This window comes from Porites lutea, chromosome 13, assembly GCF_958299795.1.
Source record: "Porites lutea chromosome 13, jaPorLute2.1, whole genome shotgun sequence".
Lineage (NCBI taxonomy): Eukaryota > Metazoa > Cnidaria > Anthozoa > Scleractinia > Poritidae > Porites > Porites lutea.
The window spans coordinates 19,663,600-19,687,303 of NC_133213.1; the positions used below are offsets into that span (position 1 = coordinate 19,663,600).

Here is a 23,704-nt window from a genome sequence, read left to right on the forward strand (position 1 = left end):
TAAGGCCCATGCGCTTAAAAGTTATTTGTTTTAGGCAACGAATTTGTGATATTAGACTACTTCGAGACGCGCATGAACGGAAGTTTTTGTTTCCTCTTGCAAATGCCAGGCGTCAGTACTTGGGATAGGAATCCAACGCCGGACTGAGAGTAACCGCTACTCGTTCGTTTTACTGAGATTAAAAAATTTTATATTGTAATGACTTTTTATCTCACCTGTTCACAGATTCATACCCGCCCGTGGGGTCTAGTGGTACGTGCTGTCCAAATTCATGTAAGGTTTTCGGTTGTGCCGGTTTAACGCCGTGCCCCTTATCTTATTGCGACGACTGCAGTGATGGATGTGTGTGTTGCTGCTGAGGTACAGTAAAGTGTATGTTCTAAATATGTTACAATATGATTCTGATTCTATCGCTTATTTTTTCATAGTCTTAACACCTTGTAAGTGGATCGTTTTCACCGTCACGCAATAAATCCGACGTGAAAAAATAAATCCCAAACTTTTGAAACATAAAAGCCAAGTAAATGAAATGCTATAAACCACTGATGCATAAACAACTTTTTCAAGTCCCAGGTCTATGTTGCCTAAACGTTTCACGCCATGAGAAAGTAAACGATTTCAATCCCAAGTGAAAAGCCTAATACAAACATAAAATAACACAATTTAATGCAGAAGGTGTGTTGTGTATTTTTAGTCAAGGCCACGAAATTGTTCTCAGTTCTGCGTTTGTATCGCTCAGCTGAAGAAAGTCTAATCCAGAAAAAGATGCGAGTCAGGGATATGAAAGACATTCAAAAGCCTGTTTGTTTTGAGATGGAATACTTCATTGACTACAGTTTTGACTTCGCCTCAGCGTAAACATTATTCAGAACAACGCATGCGTGTTTTGCGCTTTTGTTTTCATTTTTATACGTGACATTTCTTAAGAGATCCCTTTAGTAATTTGGCAATTAGCACCTGCACTGTAGCCAGTACAGCTATAAAAACTTTACTAATCTAAGATTTTCTTTTCTAGTTAGTACATGATTGGTGATCCCGCCATTGATGGATTTCACATGCACTGTTACCTTAGAGCAGGACCACTGTGATGGACTTGAGCTGTTAAAATATATGCTTAACTAACCGGGTGAATTATGCCCTATTCATAATTATTTGTTAGCTTTTTTATAGTTAATCAACGAACGCCCAAGTAAATGTAATAAATTGTTGAAGGTCTTCGTGACCTCTCAAATGTCCCTATTTATCTTTAGATTAAGGTATAAAGTGCCAATATAAACTGAGGGCAGTCTTTGCAAGCTAAGTAGGGTTCCACAATACTCATTTTCATCTTGTTGTGATGCTTTCAGTATTCTCTGTGGTGTGATGTGGACAATTACCAAATTATCAAACGTAGAATTCATTCGGTGTGCATATAACGGTCAATCGGCATTCTGCAAAATTCCTGTGCTGTCCTTATTCCTTTCTTTGTTAAAAGGACAGCAGAGACCAGGTTGTCACCCCACTCTCCCTCCCTGCAGCAGTGATAGCTCACTTTTGCACCTATTAGCTCCCACTCCTATTCCGCCTCCAGGTTTGCCTCTTCCCATAACTTATCTTAGCCTGGGATGTTTGGGAGTGGGGACTTCCAGTGAGAATTATAACTATTGAGCATTTTGAACAGGGTGTCTTTTTGCAACGGAATCCTTAAAAAGAGTGTGTGGGTTGGCAATGATGTGTGGTACCATCAATTAGTTATGATGTTAGTATGAAAAATTAGTTAATTCTGTATGCAAAATGAAACGAATCAGGGTCATAAAACTGAACGATTTTTGCACTAAAGCATACCTCTACCCAAAATTATCTTTGACGCCCACCCCCCGGGATTAGAAGTGCTATAAACCTGTTGGTTGCACCTATCAAATGATAGGTATGTTAAGAAGTTTGGTGTGAGAAGAGAAAAAGAAAAACAGGGAAGAAAACAAAGAAAATAGCCCATGATGTAGTAAACGTTTCTCCTTCCTCTTTTCCGCTGAGAACGTTTCGCGGGGGATGCATCAATTAGAAACAAAAGCCTTAAATAACACATAAACAATACAACTTTAACTAGATAAAATTAGACATGTATGGTGTAATCAACTGCACAACAAAAACGATTAAAACAACGACTTGATAACTAAAAATTCTAACTACAGGGATTGTGTACGTCAACACAATGCTCAATAGCAGCGGCATATTAAGGGGTCAGTCTAAGGTTGGAAAATTGATGTCTACCCTCTAACCCTTTTAGGTACCTTTCTGGTGGAAAAGGCTGCACCCTTATTATTGTAAATATGTAAACCTGATCACATTTATATATCTGCTTTAACGAGTTTGTCTTTGCACTAAAGCATACCTCTACTTAAACATACTTTTGCCCCCCCCCCCCCCCCCTGTTAGAAGTGCTATAAACCTGTTAGTTGCACCCATCAAATGATAGGTATGTTAAGAAGTTTTTTTGTGAGAAAAGAAAAAGAAAACCAAGGAACAAAGCTCATATTCCATACCTTTAAGGAGCGGTGTTGAAAAAACAAAGCTGGATTTAATTCAGTCTGAACTCCTGCGTCAATCTTAAAGAGGAATACCGACGTGCGTCGCTACTTCTAAAAAAATCGAAGGATCATTAAAACTGTTATACTATGCACTTGGACCAAAGGGAGTAAAGAGTCATATAAATAGGCTTATCTCTTGAGGCGGGAATATAATAGACCTTGTTACACTTGTTACGGCTTTCGCCGCCATCTTGACGAGAAGCCAAACGCGTGAGAAATTACAGTGTTTGTATGAGAATCTAATGTCGAATAATTTCCGCCAGAACGGCTATTCTAAAAAAAAACATGAATTGTAAACTAAAGCTTCACTCCTAAGGACTCTGCTGAAAAAATTGAGGGCGTTTCATGCGCTAGAAGACCTAGAACCACTTTTTTAAATTTTCTATACAAGTGTCTGTAACAAAGTCTCGGGAAAAATAACATGGAAAATCTAAAGCAAGCCTCTGGAGAAATCAGTAAGCACAGATACGCTCCCAAATTTTTTTAGTATACAATCCTTTTCTTTGTAGCTTTATTGCAATTTATATTTTTTTTTCAGAAAAGCCATTTTGCAGAAATTATTCGACATTTGATTCTCATACAAACACTGTATAAATTTCTCACATGTTTGCCTACTGGTCAAGATGGCGTCGAAAAGATCTATACACAAGCAAGACGCTTCTTTTAAAGGATCTCTCTAGATCTTTCCTGTCAATTATTGCGGTCATTGCCATTTTTCTACTAGGCTTCCACGAATATTGCTGTGATGCCGGTTCAGTATTTCCTTGGTGTGATGTAGACAATTACCGAATTCCCAAACATTAATCTAAGTTCGCCTCTACCTTACCCTTGGATACCTATATGCGACCAAACGGCCTTTACTATGTGTCCTTGACGATTGTTAATCCGTTTTTACTGCATGGATTCCACTAATTCTCACCAAAATGGAGTAATTGTTAGCCCAATAATGGTAAATTACGTTGTTAACTAAAGTTTACAGCCTCTTAACTAGCTTTTTACATTTGACTAAATTTCTCGTCCCGTGGTCTACAATTACTAGCAGAAATCAAATTGTGCGAGTTTGCTCCATTTATATATTTATTTATTTATTCTGTATTTGAAATGAAACCATCTGTTCCCTACTTTGGTCATAATCAGTGTTGCAGGCGTCTTTCAGATAGTGTTCTCTCTATCTGAACGATGCCTGTAACAGGCTAACTTAATTACAAAAGAAAAACTTCCGATCTTGAAAAGAAACCAAAACAAACCTCAAACAATCAATGATTTGCAACTTACTTCTCACCTAATTACTTATAATTTAGCTTGTTTTTAGATTTATGGTTTCACGATTGATCAAACAAGCATAAAGTGAACCGGTCTTGTGTACCGCCTTGTCTAGCACTTCCGCACCTCAGGGTTTAATTAAATAAGTTCTTTGGACCATCCAGTTAATCAAAGGCAACTTCAAAACATAATACAAATAGGAATGTTAAGTAATGCTCAGGAAAAATCTCGGTTTTAACGTGATATCTGATATAAGCATAATACCGCGGCAAATGAGGCTTTGTGAACAGTGAACTGTCCACTAAAATGGCAACACTATAAAGTAAAATTCAAAATTAAAATACCTGCCGTCATCCACTTCCTATGCTTAGTAGCAGGCGCATAACCTTGTACCAATTGTTCTTATTATTAACGACGCTAAAAATAGTGTGCTTGACTTTTAGAAAACAAACCTAAGTTGTTATGCGATAACCTATTGCATGGCGTTTCCTATAACTTCGACTTTACGCCGCAGCTTTTTACTAACTGGCTATGTTCTGGTAGAAATGAACTGATTTTGTAATTTAAATACAATATTCATTCTTGAAGTCCAACATGAGCGTTTTTGGACCTAACTTCAAGGTTTTATTTTGGTGGAACTGTTGTTTGCTAAAAAAAAAATCCAATATTTTTCATGTCTTAAGGCACTTGTCGACTGACTTACTATGCTTTCGAGCATATGCTTTTCCTCACTGGTTCTATATTTGACGCAATTTAAGTAACAGATACTTTAAATTTGCGGCTGAGACAGACAAAGGCTCTCTCAGTATAATTGGTCTGTGCTACCTGCAATCATCACTTTCCGGTGTACAAGCATATAAGCTTCGTACCCATTGTGTTTTGCGCATCACTGAGGTGTAAATTTGTATACTATGCACTTGGATGCTTAATTCCTGACACCAAAGGGAATCAAGAGCCATATAAATAGGCTGATATCTCAGGGGCACCCAACGAAAATATAGATAAAAACCACTTAAACATAGCATTGTTAAACGTATTTTAGTATTTAAACTGTAGATATAGGCATATTTTTATCCCCTACCATTTTTTCATCTGTTCGGATTTCCTAGCTGAAAGTGTAGTGATCCGAAAATGAAAGGGATCAAAACTTACCTTTTCGAAAATTTCAGCCAGAAAAAAGGGTCCCGAAAATTGTAGGTGACCTCAGTTTTTGGGCAAAAAACCGTTAAAAATGGGCAATTATACCATTTTCGAAAATTTTAGGAGAGGCAGGCAAGCAAGAAATTTTACTACAAATGTTCCGAAAATTCTAGATTTCAAATCGCCTTCCGAACAGATATTTTGCAAAAATTGACGTTGGGTGCCCCTGATCTCTTGAGGCGGGAATATAATTCACAAGCAAGACGTTTCTTTTGAGATACTGAGATAGCTTTATTAAGAAGTAAAATCATTGCAGCCCCCGGGCCGGCTGAAATGTGACTTACTTTACAATGGAACTAAAAATTATCTATAAATATATGATAACTACCATAAAAACCTTAAAATATAACCTACAATAAAATACAAAAGGAGAAGTATCAACACCAAAATACTAATAATTAAGATTACTACTAATAATTACAACTATTCGCCATAATAAAAGTGTTTTTAAACCTATTTGTCTTACAAATCGGTAGTTTGAAGTATCTCTGGCTACGGGTGCAATAAGTGGACCCGTTGCGTGGCGGCAGCAGATCATGGGGCTTGTGGCTTTGGTCCCTTACAATTTGGTCAAATAGAGCATTACTCAAGGCCTTCCTCCTCTCGTACAGTGACGTGATTTCTAGAGCTACTAGAGCCTCAGAATAGGATAAGTCGGGTTGTATTATCCGCAACGCGCGCTTTTGCAACCTTTCCATTTCATTAGACAGATATTGCGGCAAAGAATGATGAAAAACTGGGCACACATATTCTAATACAGGGCGTATACATGTTGTATAGAAAAGTAACATATCCTTGGGTGGAACTTAAGCGCGTTTTAGCTGTTTTAGGAAGCACAGGCGCGTCGCAGCCTTTTTGCATATAGATTCTACATGCGCGTTCCACCTGAGGTTGTCCGAAACTACCACTCCTAACAGCTTTGCGGACAAGACAACTTCGATTTGCTTATCATTGATAGTGATATGATCTACAGAACTTCCTGATCTAGAGAATGATATAGATGAAGGAACTTTATAGATCTTTCCTGTCAATTATTGCGGTCATTGTCATTTTTTCGAACTACTTTAGTAAAGTGTTTGCAACCTACTAGGTTCCCACGAGTTTTGCTGTGATGCCGGTTCAGTATATAGTATTTCCTTGGTGTGATGTAGCAATTACCGAAATCCCAAACATTAATAAAGTTCGCCTCTACCTTACCCTTCGATACCTATATGTGACCAAACGGGGTTTACTATGTCTCCTTGACGATTGTTAATCCGTTTTTAATGCATGGCGTCCACTAATTCTCACCAAAATGGAGTAATTTTTAGCCGAATAATGGTAAATTACGCTGTTAACTAAAGTCTACAGCCTCTAACTTTTTACATTTGACTAAATTCTTCGTCCCGTGGTCTACAATACTTAGCAGAAATCAAATTGTGCGTGTTTGCTCTATTTATTTATTTATTTATTCATTCTGTTTTTGAAATAAAAACATCTATTCCCTACTTTGGTCATAATCAGTGTTACAGGCGTCGTTCAGATAGTATTCTCACTATCTGAACGACGCCTGGAACTAACTTGATTACAAAAGAAAAACTTCCGATCTTGAAAAGAAACCAAAACAAACCTCAAACAATCGATGATTTGCAACTTATTTCTCACCTGATTGCTTATAATATAGCTTGTTTTTAGTTTTATGGTTTCACGATTGATCAAACAAGCACAAAGTGAACCGGTCTAGCACTTCCGCACCTGAGGGTTTTATTAATTAAAAGAAGTTCTTTGGACCATCCAGTCCATCAAAGGCAACCTCAAAACATAATATAAATGTGAAGTAATGCTCAGGAAAAATCTCGGTTTTAACGTGATATCTGATATAAGCATAATACCGCGACAAATGAGGCTTTGTAAACAGTCAACTGTCCACTAAAACAGGGGCACCCAACGTCAATTTTCGGAAAATATCTGTTCCGAAGACGATTTGAGATCTAGAATTTTCGGAACATTTGTTGTAAAATTTCTTGCTTGCCTGCCTCTCCTAGGATTTTCGAACATCTAAAAAATGGTATAATTGCCCATTTTTAACGGATTTTTACTCTAAAGAGGTCACCTAGAATTTTCGGAAGCCTTTTTTCTGGCTGAAATTTTCGAAAAGGTAAGTTTTGTTCCCTAGGATTTTCGGATCACTAGACATTCAGATAGGAAAACCGAACAGATGAAAATTTTTAGGGGATAAAAATATGCCTCTATCTACCGTTTAAATGCTAAAACACGTTTAACAACGCTATGCTTAAGTGGTTTTGAACTATGTTCTCGTTGGGTGCCCCTGACTAAAATGGCGGCACTATAAAGTAAAATGAAAATACTGCCGTCATGCACTTTGCTTACTAGCACAACCGTGTACCAATTGTTCTTATTTAGTACTGAATGATATTAACGACGCTAAAAATAGTTTTCTTGACTTTTAGAAAACAAACCTAGGTTGTTATACTATAACCTATAGCATGGCGTTTCCTATAACTTCGACTTTACGCCGCAACTTTTTACTAACTGGCTATGTTCTGGTAGAACTGAATTGATTTTGTAATTTAAGCACAATATTCATTCTTGAAGCCCAACAAGAGCGTTTTTGGACGTAACTAGTTTTATTTTGGTGGAAATGTTGTTTGCTAAAAAAAATCCAATATTTTTCATGTCCTGAGGCACTTGTTGACTGAGTTACTATGCTTTCGAGCATATGCTTTTCCTCGCTGGGTATATATTTGACGCAATTTCAGATTAATAGATATTTTTAAATTTGCGGGTGAGACAGACAAAGGCTCTCTCAGTATAATTGGTCTGTGCTACCTGCAATCATCAGTTTCAGGTGTACAAGCATAAGCTTCGTACCCCTTGTGTTTTGCGCATCAGTAGGTGTAAATTTGTCATAACAACAACAACAAACAACAACAAATTTTATTGAAAATTGGAAAATAACTAATTACATTACTTTCCCACCCGCAAATAGCTTATAAACTAATCGAGGCGGGGGGAGCTGAAGACATATTACAAAACAAGATTTATATATAGATGGACTAAGTAACAGTGAAGACACTACTATACAGTAAATAGAATTTAAACTAACATAAAACAAGGCAAGTACATAATGCTTTGATCCGGCTATTGTCTCACATTTCTTATGATAAAACATAAGCTGATGAGACAGGCATTTTTGTTTTTTCTTTGTAGGGCACCGTTATTGGCAAAATACTGAATACACTTAATAACTAGTAGCCAAACCCGGTCGTTTATTAGGTATCAGCAGCAGATGCCAATTCAAGTATTCCCATTTATCATAGTTGGTTTACGCCCTGGAGGTTTCTCATCACTATTAAAGCAATATCTTTCCATACTTAAATAATCCACTATTGTGATTGAAATATGTCAAAGGGCAGCTCTAATTCAGTGCGGGCTATTTTCAGAACGAAAACGTGGGCGGAGCCACTGTCAATAATGAAGGAATAAAAATGACACAACCGAGTGTATCTTTATCAGTTCAGGGCAGAGCTGTGATCCAACAAACGTTTTAAGCACCTTACGTCTTACAAGGTACAGTTTGTTTCTTAATTCTTAGTTGTGTCCTAAACATAGATTTGTTTACAAGCGACATTTATGTCAATAGTGAAGGAATGAAAGGGAAACAACCAAGTAGATCTTCATTTGAGTTCAATTCCTGGTGTGAGATCGGAGCTGTGATCCAGTTGAAGTTTACTCTTGTAGTGCCTTAAACATAGATTTGTTTACTTAAATATCAGCTACTAGAAAGTAGTCTGTAGTTAGTATCCATTTTGAAGCTCAAGCCCCCAGTACTTTCTTCTTCTCTTGTGAGAAGATTTTGTTTGTAAGGAAATATTTCCTTTTCTTTTAACCAGGTTTAACGCTGTTCTGTAAACTTCAAGCAATGGCTGCCAAGTTTTACATTTGCATGCTGCTGGTAGTTCTGGTGAGCTCAGCTGTGCACAGTGCACGGCTTCGTCGCCCACAGGACAAAGAGAAGACCTCTAACTTTCTCTATGAGAGACTTGCTAAGTCAGGTGAGTCTTTTTCGTAGAAGTAGAACATGATACGTTTTTTTGCATCAAATGGAAACTCGGAAAAATTCTGAGCCCCCCCCCCCCCCCCCAGATGGGGCTCAGAAAAAAAATTGTGAGTCCCAAGACGGTAACTTTCGAAGCCTTTAAGGCCCACGCGCTTAAAAGTTTTTTGTTATAGGCAACGAATTTGTGATATTAAACTACTTTGAGACGCGCATGAACGGCAGTTTTTGTTTCGTCTTGCAAATGCCAGGCGTCAGTACTTGGGACAGGAATCCAACGCCGGACTGAGAGTAACCGCTACTCGTTCGTTTTACTAAGATTAAAAAATTTTATATTGCAATGACTTTTTATCTCACCTGTTCACAGATTCGCCACAACCGAAGTGCTGTTATGATGGATGTTGGAATTGTCCAGGTTATGATCCGGAGCCCTTGCCCTGGTTCCTTTGCTCAGACAAATCAGGCTATTTGTGCCATCCTGGATCTGAGTGTTGCTTTCCCAAACAGTAAAGTGTATGTTCTAAATATTTTACAATATGATTTTTATTCTATCGCTTATTTTTTCATAGTCTTAACACCTTGTAGGTGGATCGTTTTTACTGTCACGCAATAAATCCGACATGAAAAAATAAATCCCAAACTTTTGAAACAAGTAAAAGCCACGTGAATGAAATGCTATAAACGACTGATGCATAAACAACCTTTTCAAGTCCCAGGTCTATGTTGCCTAAACGTTCCACGCCATGAAAAAGTAAACGATTTCAATCCCAAGTGAAAAGCCCAATACAAACATAAAATAACACAATTTAATGTAGAAGGTGTGTTGCTTATTTTTAGTCAAGGCCATGAAAATGTTCTCAGTTCTGCGTCTGTATCGCTCAGCTGAAGAAAGTCTACTCCAGAAAAAGATGCGAGTCAGGGATATGAAAGACATTCAAAAGCCTGTTTGTGTTAAGATGGAGTACTTCATTGACTATAGTTTTGACTTCGCCTCAGCGTAAACATGCAGAACAACGTGTTTTGCGGTTTTGTTTTTATTTTTATGCGTGACATTTCTTAAGAGTTCCCTTCAGTAATTTGGCAATTAGCACCTGCATTGTAGCCAGTGCAGCTATAAAAACTTTACTAATCTAAGATTTTATTTTCTAGCTAGTACATGATGGGTGATACCGCCATTGATGGATTTCACATGCACTGTTGCCTTAGAACAGGACCACTGTGATGGAATTGAGCTGTTAAAAGATATGCTCAACTAATCGGGTGTATTATGTCCTATTCGTAATTCTTTGTTAGCCTTTTAATAGTTAATTAACGAACACGAAAGTGCATGTAATAAATTGTTGAAGGTCTTCGTGGCCTATCAAATGTTCCTCTGGTTGTTTTTAATTAACCCTTAACTGAATATATAATCTGAGGGCAGTCTTTGCAAGCTAACTAGGGTTCCACAAGGGGGTTTCATCTTGTTGTGATGCTTTCAGTATTCTCTGTGATGTGATGTGGACAATTACCAAATTACCAAACGTAGAATTCATTCGGTGCGCATATAATGGTCATTCGGCACTCGGCAAAATTCCCGTACTGTCCTTATTCCTTTCTTTGCTAAATGCCCAGTAGAGGCCAGGTTGTCACTCCACTCTCCCTCCCTGCAGCAGTGATAGCTCACTTTTGCACCTATTAGTTCCCACTGTACTCCTATTCCGCTTCCAAGTTTGCCTCTTCCCATAACTTATCTTAACCTGGGATATTTGGGAGTGGGGGCTCCCAGTGAGAAATATAACTATTGAGCATTTTGAACAGGATGTCTTTTTGCACCGGAATCCTTAAAAAGAATGTGAAGGTTGGTGGGTAGTACCATCAATTAGTTATGATGTTAGCTTGAAAAATTACTTAATTCTGTTCGTAAAACGAATGAACCATAAGGTACTTTGCGAAACGAAACGAAACGAAACGAAATGGTACTTTGCGGAACGGTACTTTGCGAAACGGTACTTTGCGAAATGGTACTTTGCGAAATGGTACTTTGCGAAACGGTACTTTGCGAAACGGTTACACAAGCGCCAGTGCGCCTAAATTTTTCGCGTTGGCGACCAAATCCTGAAAATTAGCAGCCTAAAATGCTTCATCACACCTTTTCTCTAGTACCTAGAACGCTACTGAAAGCTTAAGATTTGTTTCCAAAGAGCAGCATGTATTATCAGACGCCATCTTTGATTTGGGTGACTTGGAACGTTGTGTATGAACTATTTTAGTGTCGTCTTTGTAACACGTGTTAATTCTATCTCGTCATCACTGCCCCACGGATCCCAGGGATCCCATGAGATAGCTAGACGCATGCGCATAATCAGTGCTTTTCGCGCGCTTACTCGGTATTCTCACGAGGTTTCGATACGCGAAAGAAAATTATTTCCTTTGTCATGTGATCCCTTGATGCAGTTTGATGACTCGATAGAATTCCAATCAAACTTCAACTTACAGGTAAGTCTCGTTTAAGGGACTTGTCAGAAATTAGCAGAGGGGAGGGGGGGTGGAAACAGAGGGAGGGTCACAACTTTTTGAGACTGCAGAAAAGGGAGGGGTCATGAAAAATGGGCCGTTAAAAGGGGGAGGGTCACGCAAATATGTGTCCGTGATCATGTAGAGGTTCACCCACAGAAGAAAAAAGAAGTTCTTTATTTTGTAAAAAAAAAACCTAGGGGAAATTGGAGAGTCAAGTGATCAGCTGTCAGAATCAGAGTCGGACTCTTAATGCTGTCATCTAAAATGTATTTATATGGGCATTACAAAGAACAGATTAGAAATATATTTTGAGCTTTCATAATACTGACTCACCCTAGTGTATTGCAAGAACTAGATTTTATCATTTATAAAAGAGGGGGAGGGTCATGATATTTTAGGCCAAGGTCAAGGGGAGGGTTAGCAAATTTCACTCCCATTGCAGGGATGGGTCACCTCATTTCCGAACCCAAATTTAAATTTAAAATTCCCACCCCCCCTCCCCCCCTGCTAATTTCTGACAAGTCCCTAATTTCTCAATTTTGTTAAATTTACACGTGTTACACAGAGGACACTAAAATGGTTCATACACAACGTTCAAGTCACCTAAATCCAAGATGGCGGCTGGTAATACATGCTGCTCTTTGGAAACAGACTTGACGAGGAAATTTGCTCCAGGTTTATCTTTACAAACCTTCAGCTTTCAGTGGAATTCTAGGTACTCTAGATAAGGTGTGATGAAGCATTGTGTTGTAACCGTTTCGCAAAGTACCGTTTCGCAAAGTACCATTTCGCAAAGTACCATTTCGCAAAGTACCGTTTCGCAAAGTACCATTTCGTTTCGTTTCGTTTCGCAAAGTACCATAAGCCTGCTTTATATTGTGGTGGTGCATGCTTGTGATTTTTTAGCATTCATAGAAGCCAGGGGATGAGGGAGGGGGTGCTCACTCCCTTATTTAGCTCAGAAACAGATGTGAACCGCGGAATAGGTCGCCCCATGTAAGGTAATCCAAGAGAGTCTTGGATTCCGGATTCCACGCTGTGGATTCCGGATTCCATGCCTGTGGATTCCGGATTCCACATTCGTGGATTCCGGATTCCATAAGTGGCTGGATTCCAGATTTCAAAATTCTATTTTCTGGTTTTCAACGTTTCCTTTGTACTTTGTTTTCACCAAAAAAAGCTTGTTCTTTTTTTACCCGAAGTGTACATTGTCTTATATAAAATATAAGTATAAAATATAATTCTTGGCCTTACCCGAGAGGATTATGAATATAGGAGCGGTTTCTGAAGTCCACTGAGTCCACATCGTTGAAGAAATACTAACGAGGAAGGGCTATTCTTATTTTAATAATAACAACGGCGTTAACAATAACAAAAGAGGTACACATTGCCAAAATCAGTGCTTTTCAGGTTCAAACATAATTCGTCTCCGAATTGTTTAATTGCCACACAGAAATGTAAAACTTCAGTTACAGCTTACCAACAAATAGCGTGAAGATAGTCCAATTACTATACTACAAGCTACGCAGGCAACGGAAACGTTTATCTCAGAATAAACCGTGTCGTTCTCCGTCCTGATAAACTAACTCCCGGCAGTCTTATCGGGAGGGATACTTCTCCATCATCCTCTGCAGTTGGAGGTGCAGTTTCATTCTCATTGTCATCATCGTCACCGTAGTCCCCATTAGCAATTCGACAGAGCCTGTTATCCTCCTCTGTTGTTAAAATGATGTCTGATCCATCGGAAGAAAAGTCGAGTACTCGGGTTAGAATGCACTTGGGGGAATTCCCATTACAGACATCACCGGAGGTGTATGTTAGTGAATCACTTGTTTGGTTTAGCCACTTTAGGGATACTCTTTGCTGCACAAAATTTCCACCATTCACTTCTATTTGTACATCCTCCAGAAAAACTGCTAACCAGAAGGGTGAGATCTCTCTTCTACGGTTGTGTCTTACTGCCAATATGTCGTCTTTCTGGTAAATGGTTTGCACCTGTACAGCCGTACTCCGCAATGCCACATTAGCATCCACAACTTGGCAGGCTGTTGTTACGTCTTCGCTTTCCTCTAATGAGGCTGTGATGGTAGTGGGACACATACTAAGGTCATAAGGAAGGGTGCCAGTTAGCTCTTTCGTTTTTGAGCGGACATTTTCCTGTCTTACGCCTCTTCCATACTCCTTAACAAATTCTCGCATCACAGTTTCTCGCCTTGTGTCTTCTTCTTTGCTACCTGTTCCTTCAGTGATTGCTGACAGCTTGTTTGGTCGCGTCTTGATGTTTGGGGGTTCACCTTTGATAATTTTCTCCGGATAATATGAATTGGGCCCAGTGAAATATGAGAAATCCTTCTGGTAAATGCGCAGCATATCGTCTTCCACGCAGCGCGCTCTTCTGTAAGCGTAGTTAGTCACTGTAGGCATGTCGTGGTCTGCTCGCATTCCTTGGAAATAGCATTCCACGCCCAAAGTTGTCATACTTTCGAAACAGATCCTGTCCAGAAGGTGACTATGCCCAATCTCCGTTAGCGTGTTGGTAAGGCTGGTCAGCGATTCTAGCACTATGAGGAAGGACTGTCGGGTGCATCGAGGTATGGTCATGTCGGGACCGTTGGTATTTCGCTTGCCCGTCCTCTCCAGGACTTCCTGTTCGTGGTTAGAGAGAAATGCAACCAACTCCTCGACAGATTTCACATGATCTTCAAATGTACGTGGTAGGTCTTCTTCTTTGGCTTTCTTGTCGAGTCGGAACACGTTTGCATATTGGGCCATCTTACTTTGCAGGGGGATCAGTCCCTTTGCTGACGTCAACATTCTTATTGCTACGTTACCGGTATCGCATACGAAAACAGTGTTTCGATATACCCATAAAGCAGTAGGCTTGTTCCATCGACTTTGGACACCATCACGATGGCCTGCAGTTTCTCCACACACTTTTGTTAGGGTTTCTTTACCCCCAAGCATCTCTTCTTCCTTCAAACTGAACAGTGCGTGTTCTTTGCTGGAGGACAAGAACACGGTTCCACCATCTGTCACTGCAATAGCCATGAGGCCTGGAATATTCGAAATCGTTCTCAGTTTCAATCGTCCTCTCACTTGACAAAGATGAATACATGAACCATTCCCGTCTCCAACTAACAAGTATTGCTCGTCACGTGTTAAGGCTAATGAAGTTAATAAACTAGATCGATCAAAACAAAACAAGTCATTTAACTGGCCGACGCAGTTAGTTTCCTCATCGTCTACAACACCAGAAATTGAAAAAATCTTGCCAAGACCAACGTCTGACACAAACAGTTCAACGCTACCCTTTGCAGACGCACATATGGCAAATGGTGACACCAGATCCGGTACATTACCTTCAGAAATAAGGGAAAGATCGTGTACATGGACTTTACGGATACGTCTACCGGCGCAATCTTCTTCCTCACTTTGGCTTTCTTCGGCGCTCCCTTGTACAATCTGGGAAGCGTGACAGAAAAGCGCTCGCAAATTGACTACTCTAACTCTTCCGTTTCCTTGGTCACAAATTACAGCTTCCCGCTCTCTTTCACCGCAATACCAGCTGGGTTTCTAAATCTGGCCTTGTTGCCATATCCATTAGTGTGCCCGGGCTCACCACCACCCACAGCGATTAATGTGACATTTGCTGGACAGTGCATGTCAACCATGAAGACTGCATGGAGACGTCTATCGGTAATAAACAGCCTGCTATGCTTTGGGGAGAAAGCCAATCCTACCGGGTAGGTTAAAAGAGAGGCCCCGTTCTTTTTCCAGTGCTTGAATTCCAGTTCTGGAACTAATGTTGTGCTCACTCTTTCATCTGGAATGGAATCTTGAATCGCTTTCCGGTGAATCTCCACTGCTGTTTCTACATCCATCCGATCTTTGTTTCGAACTGCTTTCAATGAAACTGATTTCTTGATGTCTTCGTATTCTCTACGTAGCACCAAAAGCAGCCTTACATTCACTAGGTATCCATCAATGTCAATCCAATGCCAAAACTCTGCAGAACGTACTGACTTGATGTTGTGTGGGCAGTCAGGAATAGGGACTTGGTAGGGGTACTTCGCCCTGTCTGCTAGCATGGAATTCATAAAGCTCTTTTGCTTGGGATCGCAGTCAGTGACCCAAACCAATAGGAACAGTCTTGTGCATACTTTATCTTCTCTCATGCACAAACTACAAGGGCGAAGAAGACCTTTTCAAGCAATTTCCGGAGCTCTACGGTGAAGTAAATTCGATAATTTACTTTGGATTCACTTTCGTATGTTCGTTTCATTGATCAAATGCTCTATTTAATTAGCATGTCTGTAAATGGTATGGAAACGCTGTCACCTTCGAATATAATTTTGATCACAGAAACGCTTCAGTAAGTGTTCGCACAACCACCGCTTTTTGAGCAGAAAACACGAATAGAACAAACAACGACAACTCCACAGACCTTAAACTAATCTTTTCTTTCTCCGCTTTTCTCTCTTTCTTTCTTGGACTCCTGTACATAAATTTGCAAGATAGTTAGCTCATAATTCTGAACATGATAGAAACAGACAGATATAGCTGCTCGAAGTTTTAGATTACTGTTTCACACATTCTGATCTATTCAAAACCACGCCGCCAAAACATTTCCATCACAAAGTCACAAACACCGAATTTATAGACGTACGTACCTTTCCGACTCATGTTTTTTCTTTTGCTTCCCCATGCTGACAAAGATTGTTAACGATCGATTGAGAAAAAAATTCAAAGTGATCTCTCGAGATGTCTGATTTCGACTGATTGAATCTGGACTGAATGAAAGACACCACGTCGACACCACGTGCAGCATGTCATTCTTTGAGTGACACTGATGACATGTGCCTGAAAGAAGCCAGTAACTGCAACCACCGCGACTACTGATACTACGGCCAAGAATAAGGATACTTTATATTATTATTCTTTTGACGTTACCTGAAATCCAAAAATTAGTTCCAATTGCGCCCAAACAGGAAAAGAATCTAAACCTCCGACTCCAAAAGCGCAACGGGGAAAAAGGTCGAAAGGGTGTCTTATAAAGAGCGATAATATACAGTAATATGAATCACCCCCCGGGATTCTGTCACGTCATTATAATGTGACCATTGTTTCAAATTGATACCCGATATGTCACAATGACAAGGGATGTTCCTGCGAGTGAAACACGCGTGAACATGCCTGTTGCGCGTCCTTGCGACAGAAGATTTTCACGCAACAGTCGCTAAAGGAAAAGAAGAGGCCCTGGAACCATCACAACAGAGTGGATTCCAGCAACCTGGATTCTGGATTACAATGCTTGGATTCCGGATTCCATTAGCTGGATTCCGGATTCCAAAGCCGTGGATTCCGGATTCCACAGACCAAAATTACCTGGATTCCGGATTCCGGATTACCTTACATGGGGCGAAATAGGGTATGGTTTTCAGGGCCTTGAGTCATAAACAGGGTATATACAATTTCACTTTTCTCACTGAGGACCATCATGCACAAGTATTAATTCCCCTATAACGCCTGTGGTTCCTCTATATTATAACTAGTAATAGTTGACACTACAGCTGCCCCGGCTCGGTCAATAGATTCTTGGTCGTTGTGTAGCTCTTTGAAATATACCGATTCATAATGAAGATTTTCACACATATTCCATACAATAGGTGAGATAAAAACAGGAAACACAAGGTTCCATGCACAGTTTCTGTTCGATTTACACAGCTTTCATCAAAACATTATCAGTTTCGAGAATAGTTTATTGTAAACCATAAGAAAAGATTTAATTTAGAAGTTGAATTTTTGGCTATTTCTCTCTCACTTTTTACATACAGTTCATTTTATTTGCCGGAAATTAAGTAAGCCTTAGAAATTAAAAGGACGTTTGATCAATTCACGCTCGTGCATTCTAGTCTTATTTTAAACTTTATAGCGGAAGGACATCTGTGAGCAGGGAATAAGTTAGCACAGAATTTGATTGTCGGCGAATTTCTGTAATCGTCCATCGTTCTTCTAGTGATAAGCTAGCCATTGATTCACTCGTCTTGCTTGTTTGGGGCTGAACTACGCATTGTTAGATCCACAGGGGAACTGGTCGTGCATAATATTATTTACAACTTTAAAATGAAATAGACAATTTTTTTTCTTAAACAGGGTCGTGGTTTGGAGGCCTTGGTAGGTCACCCAGGGTTCTCAATAAGAGCCGGCAGCTGGGGAAATTTGCCGGCTATTTCACATGAACTTGCCGCCTACTCTTCTTTGGAAATTATCCCCCAAAAAGCCAAAATTTAATGATATATGTGTTCTATTCAAACACTCTAATTTTGCTTCGGAATGCTGGAAATGTATTTTAAGAGGCCCAGATTTCAAAATTTCTCCAGGGGGGCATGCCTCCGGACCCCCCTAGTCACTTGCACTTCCAGGCTTGTAAGTTGTGCCTGTGGTGCAATTTTTTTCTTTCTCTTCCTACTCCAAAGCTTTTGGCACCTACTTAAAACCTTATTGAAAACCCTGCTCACCTCTACCCAGGACCACAGCATGGGGAGGGGTTTTTTTGCCCCCAAAAAGTCAAACGTGCATGCATGCATAAACGTTGAAAATAAAAATTCATCTTTCAGAGCATTGTAACAATGATGTCTCTGCAGTTAGGTGAAACATTCTACTGGTTTTAAGATACAGAGACCAGTCCAGTCAGGGTCCTCTGGACCCAAAACCCTCTGCTTTTCCAAGACAATGAGCTAGCTAAACTCTTTGTACCCCCTAGTTTCTGAAGTCTTGCTAAGGCCCTGCTACCCAAACTTCCCTTAAGTGCTTACCCCCCCTCCCCCCACAGATAAGAGATGTCATAAACCTTTTAGTTGTACCCATAACAAGTTTTAAGAATTAGTTTGGTAAGCAAAGAGAAAGAAAACCAAGGAAGTAAACAAAGACATAGTGCACACTGATGTGGATAATCAAATTAACAAAATAATAAAACACCATCCAACTTAGACAAAATTAAAATTTAACTGTATGGGTTCACAACAGAAAACGTATTAAAAAACTACCTGACTTGAATATTCTCATAAAAACTGAAAACACTAACAACAGGGCCAGGGGTTGTACATGAAAACACAAATCAATGGCCAACAGCAGCGGCATATTAATAATGAAAAAATGCAATGTCACCAGGCAAAATATGCAAGTTTGACTAAGTTGGAGTAATATTGCGTAGTATTGCTGTTACTATAGGAAAATCACTAGTCTGCTCTTCAAATAATGAGAGTTGTAAATTTGCACATAATTCTGCAACCCGATTTTAGCTAGACTATGAGTAGTCCCTCACTTCTGCAAAACACACATATAAACCACTCCACACAAGGAAGGGAATTAGACACGGCGGGGAAAGAAGAATGTTTCGTGGGGTGAAGTCTACCCTCTAACCCTTTTAAATACAGTCGAACCTCTGCTAACGGCCACCTCTCTACAACAGCCACTTTTTTCCGTTCCGGCAGACAAAAAATCCATACATTGACTCTTGTTTAAAACCTCTCTACAACGTCTACCTCTTTACAATGGCCTCTTTGTTCTGACAGTCCCCCAAGGTGGCCTAGAGTTCAACTGTACCATTTTTTATAAAGGAAACCATCACATTATATCTGCTTTAAGTTGTGCATGTCTTTAAATTTAGGTAAATTCAGAGATTGGGAACTCCACTGGGGCCTCCTGGTAAGCCATTACAGGGACCCCCTAGCTAGGTGCCTTACACTTGAACACTCGAAAGCAAAAGGCAAAGACATGCCATATCAAGTGTTAGGATATCAGATAAAAAACTCTTAATTTTCATCCTGAACTATACGAAACCCAAGCTCTTATTTGTAAACTGCAATTGGAAATTAAATAAGAGATAAAATGTTACCTGTTTTGTTCTATTTTTGAATCTGCTGCAGTGCGAAGTGAAATGGAAGTTGTTTTACAATCTGAAAATGATGTTTAAGTCGACACTTTGATCATGATTGTTGTTGATTTATTTAATTTCCATTCGCAGCTTACAAATAAGAGCTTGGGTTCCCTAGCTATGCCTCAACCTTCAAAATTGTTTGAGCACTCGCTCACATCAAGTACTCTGTAAAGTGTTTCACAAAAATCATACAGTATTAAACAGGTCGAAGTTGGTGAGAATAACACCACTGCTTTATGTACAAAATAAGTCACAGAGGTAAAGTAAGCCCGGCCTCAGTGGGAGTTGATGGCTTGTGTGCCCTGCTACCCCGAGTTTGTTTAGCTGGATGGTAAGCAGAGACTGGAATCCACTAAATGACTGCTCATTGGTAGCCTGCATACACCGTATTCACAAATGGCGGACACGCGGGAAAAAACTGGTGCCTAGTCATGAAAGCGAGGCGTTGGGGGATAAACAAAAATTGCAAATTAAGACTTTCAGAGAACTTGCAGAGTGTTTAGCACGGATTCCAACTAAAATAACTTTGTACGGACTTCGTTTTAAATACAATTACGTGGGATGCTTTCTGCTTTTAATGTTTAGTAGTGATTTGCTGTTTGCAATCAAAAAGGACGCGTATATCTTCAAGGAAACAGGATGATTTTGTAGGTCTGCGAAGCATCAGAAGCTCGACAAGTGGACGATGGTTGGAGAAAAGCGGCAAACATGTTGGCCCAAACTTCACATTGAAACCGAGTACGAAAGCCAGCTCACTGCAATTCGGTGAAACAGAAATATAAACAAATCTTGGTGGCAAGAAAAAAAGAAATAAGCGACAGGTATATGGCCTACTTGTTAACGCAAGAGACGTCTGACGCTGAACAATTCAAGTCGAGCCGATGGAAAAAAGGAAGACAGGAAAGAAGAGGTGACTGAGGTTTCGATGAAGTCATGTTTGTTTTTTGTTTGCCAGGACGTCATTCTCTGGTCTCTATCGATGAAGGACATCAATTAGAACTAATTTTTTAGTATAAATGCAGGAGCGACCGAGTGGAGTACGCTCAAAATTTCAACTTGTTACTCGGCAGAGTCGGTAAGCCGGCCACATCATTTCAGCGAGTAATTTCGTATCTCTTATCTTTGGCTATTAAGAGCTTTAACTTTATGTTCCATAATATTTCAAAGTTGAAGAATACATAAATAAATAAAATGATGGTCTTCTTCAAGTTAAACGGATCCAGACTCGAATTTAATTATTCGAAACAGAAGCTTGCCGTGTTCAGTCCTGACACAAACATTGCCTTAAAAGTTTAACTTAGTAAAATGTGAGCTTTATATCGCTTTTTTACCAAGGGCTCTCCGAGATCATGCCCTAGAGGAGACCAGGCAAATAGCAAGCCATAACAGCTTCTAAGTTTGATAAAATTATGTTTAATTATTTCGAAATAACAAAGAAATCATGAGATTTTTGCTAAGCTGTGCCAACGTACCTCTAACAATTTACTCCAAACCGACGGAATTAATATGATCCAAAGGAAGTTGTAAATACAGACATACATATATACATAGATATGTATAAAATGACACTGACATGAATGAATGAGCTTCGTGAATGAATCTTTCACCCGCTCTCGACTTGACCTGTTTTGTGTAATGGCGGAGGTCCATTCCGTTGACAAGTAGGCCATATATCCGTCGCTTATTTCTCTTTTTCTCGCCACCAATATCTGTTTTTATTTCTGTTTTACAGAATTGTAGAGATCTGGCTTTCGTATTCGGTTTCAGTGTGAAGTTTGGGCCATCATGTTTGCCGCTTTTCTCCAGCCATCGCCCACTTGTCGAGCTTCTGATGCTTCTGAAACCTACAAAATCATCCTGTTTCCTTGAAGATATACGCGTCCCTTTTGATTGCAAACAGCAAATCACAACTAAATATTAAAAGCTGAAGACATCCTACGTAATTGTATTTAAAAAGAAGTCCGTACAGAGTTATTTTAGGTGGAATCAGTGCTAAACACTCTGCAAGTTCTCTGAAAGTCTTAATTTGCAATTTTTGTTTATCCTCCAACGCCTCGCTTTCATGACCAGGCACCAGTTTTTTCCCGCGTGTCCGCCATTTGTGAATACGGTGCATAGCAGGCATCAAAAAGGGTAGGGGATTGGGGGGAAGGGAAAAAGGAAGGGAGATTGAGAGGAGAGGGTAAGGATCCCTAACCCTTTAACGCTTATCTCTCACTCCCCCACCCAGTCCCTTTTTGTGCCCGCCATGCAGGCTATTGACAGAAGAGGACTTCTGGACAGAAACTTTAAATTCCGCATTACCTAAACGGTTAAAGATAGCTCAAGTTACTCACTCTCGGGGTGGGTGCTCGGGGTGGGTGACAAAACAATGCTCGCATAGACGACCCATAGACAGGTTAGCAGCTCATTTTATCGAGCAGGGAGTAAATGCGTGAATTATTTCCCTGTAAAATTTTCTTTGCATTGACTGTCGTGAATGAAAAGACATATTGGCAAGTTTCCCGTGTGATTTCTGCTGCTAGATCTTAGATCTTGACACTATCTTCTAGGATATAGGTGGGGGCATCTAACGGGAATAGGAACCGGCCAGGGACCCGTTTCTCGAAAGTCCCGATAATTAATGGGCCCGGTAAGCTGTCTCCGTTTACATTAAAGATCGAGGTTCCAATAGTTTTGTATCTAAAGTGATAAAACTATCAGTTAATGAAACAAAATGGAGTAGTTTGCTAGCCAGGACCCGCGCTCTTATTCTTTATATTTCGATTTGAATATTTGATTTCGGGCCCGAAAAGTTACCGGGACTTTCGAGAAACGGGCCCCAGAACCGGACCTTGGGCTGCCTGTGGAGTGGCACACTACGTTTTGCTAGATATTTCTAGGTATAACTTTTGGGCACCACTTAAAACACAGTATGTACAACAAGAACAAAAAGCATGTGCATGGTCAGGTTATTAAATAAATGTCCTACTCAATGTGTTATTAATTAAGCACATTAATTAATGCATACTAACGTATTTCTCTAGTGTTTTGGGTACCAAGCCCATAATTATAGGGGATTCCAAACTTTTTCACTGCTATGGCACAGATACACTTTAACTCCAGTTTTCTTCTCTCAGAAAGAATCATGCGAGCTTCATCAGTTTTAGCCATGCCCATGGGTGTTTTACCATCATTGTTGACAAAATCATGATGAGCACCTCCATCAAACAAAACCTCCAAAGTGTCAGTTAAAAAATGGATGTTGTCATTCCTCTCAGGTTTGTAATTGACAGCTATATCTATACAGGTAAGTGAAGTGGAGTATTTCCATTGTTATTAGTGGCATTAACATTAAATCCTGCATTCAAAAGTAACTTTGTGAAAACATGGCTGTTTTGTCGATCTCTCAAACACTGGTGCAAAAATGTATTGCCATCACGATCTCGAGAATTTAAGTTGCAGAGAGTGTTCATAAACAGTTCTGCATTTAAGAGTTTCCTATAGTCACCACAGTTAAGCTTACTGATTATCCAAACAAGTTTCATTGAGTAGTCATGCTCAAGTCTTAAGAATGATTCAGAAACCTCCCTTTTTTTGTCATCTTTCTTTGCATCTCAAGTGTATAAGCAAGAATAACTCGGTCCATCTTTTCAACAAAAACATCATCTTTCGCAAAAGTAGACCATCCTTGTAGTATACTTTGCCAATTATGTCAATTAAAGTGTATGAATCTTGTTCTTGGCAGCTGTGGCGTACTTTGATTGCATGTAACCGCAATGAGATAAATGTTGAAAAATTATTTCTCCCAAAGTGGTGAAAAGAAACAGTACTAATAAATGGAAGTAAGACTTTATTATTTATTCCAAGGATTCTTTCCCTAATAACAAGGCTTTCCATGATGATAGCATTTTCATCACCTTCTATCTGAGCAAGCTCCTCAAGAGTTTGACTCTCTTTCTGGTTCTGATAAGGTTCAATGGGTTCCATTTGCTGTTTCAACAATGGATGGGAATAAGGATCGGCAAACCTTTCTTATAATCATGCCTTGTTTGATGTACCTGAGTCCTCTCTTTACATCCTTAAACTTTAGGTAGTCTAGTTGTTTAAAATGGATGAACAAAGAGAAGCTCCAAGTAGCTCCAGAGCATCAATCCTTTGCTCTTTTGTTATCTCTGGTCGATGTTTGATTACACACTTTAC

General features: G+C 39.6%; 1 protein-coding gene and 1 long non-coding RNA gene across 2 annotated transcripts; one reads left to right on the forward strand and one right to left on the reverse strand.

Annotated features, from left to right (window-relative positions):
• Positions 1-271: 271 nt before the first annotated feature.
• On the forward strand, positions 272-1,231 carry LOC140923365 (uncharacterized). Its single transcript, XR_012164156.1, has 2 exons — positions 272-360; positions 1,016-1,231. It is a non-coding gene; the product is annotated as an uncharacterized lncRNA (long non-coding RNA).
• An 11,894-nt stretch (positions 1,232-13,125) lies between these two features.
• On the reverse strand, positions 13,126-14,429 carry LOC140922511 (uncharacterized). The gene has a single exon (XM_073372488.1). The coding sequence runs from the start codon at positions 14,395-14,397 to the stop codon at positions 13,126-13,128; it is 1,272 nt and encodes a 423-aa protein (XP_073228589.1). The 5' UTR covers positions 14,398-14,429.
• Positions 14,430-23,704: the final 9,275 nt, after the last annotated feature.

Bases quoted from the DNA above. Each gene is read 5' to 3' on its own strand.
- LOC140922511 (XM_073372488.1), bottom strand. From the start codon at position 14,397: ATGTTGACGTCAGCAAAGGGACTGATCCCCCTGCAAAGTAAGATGGCC.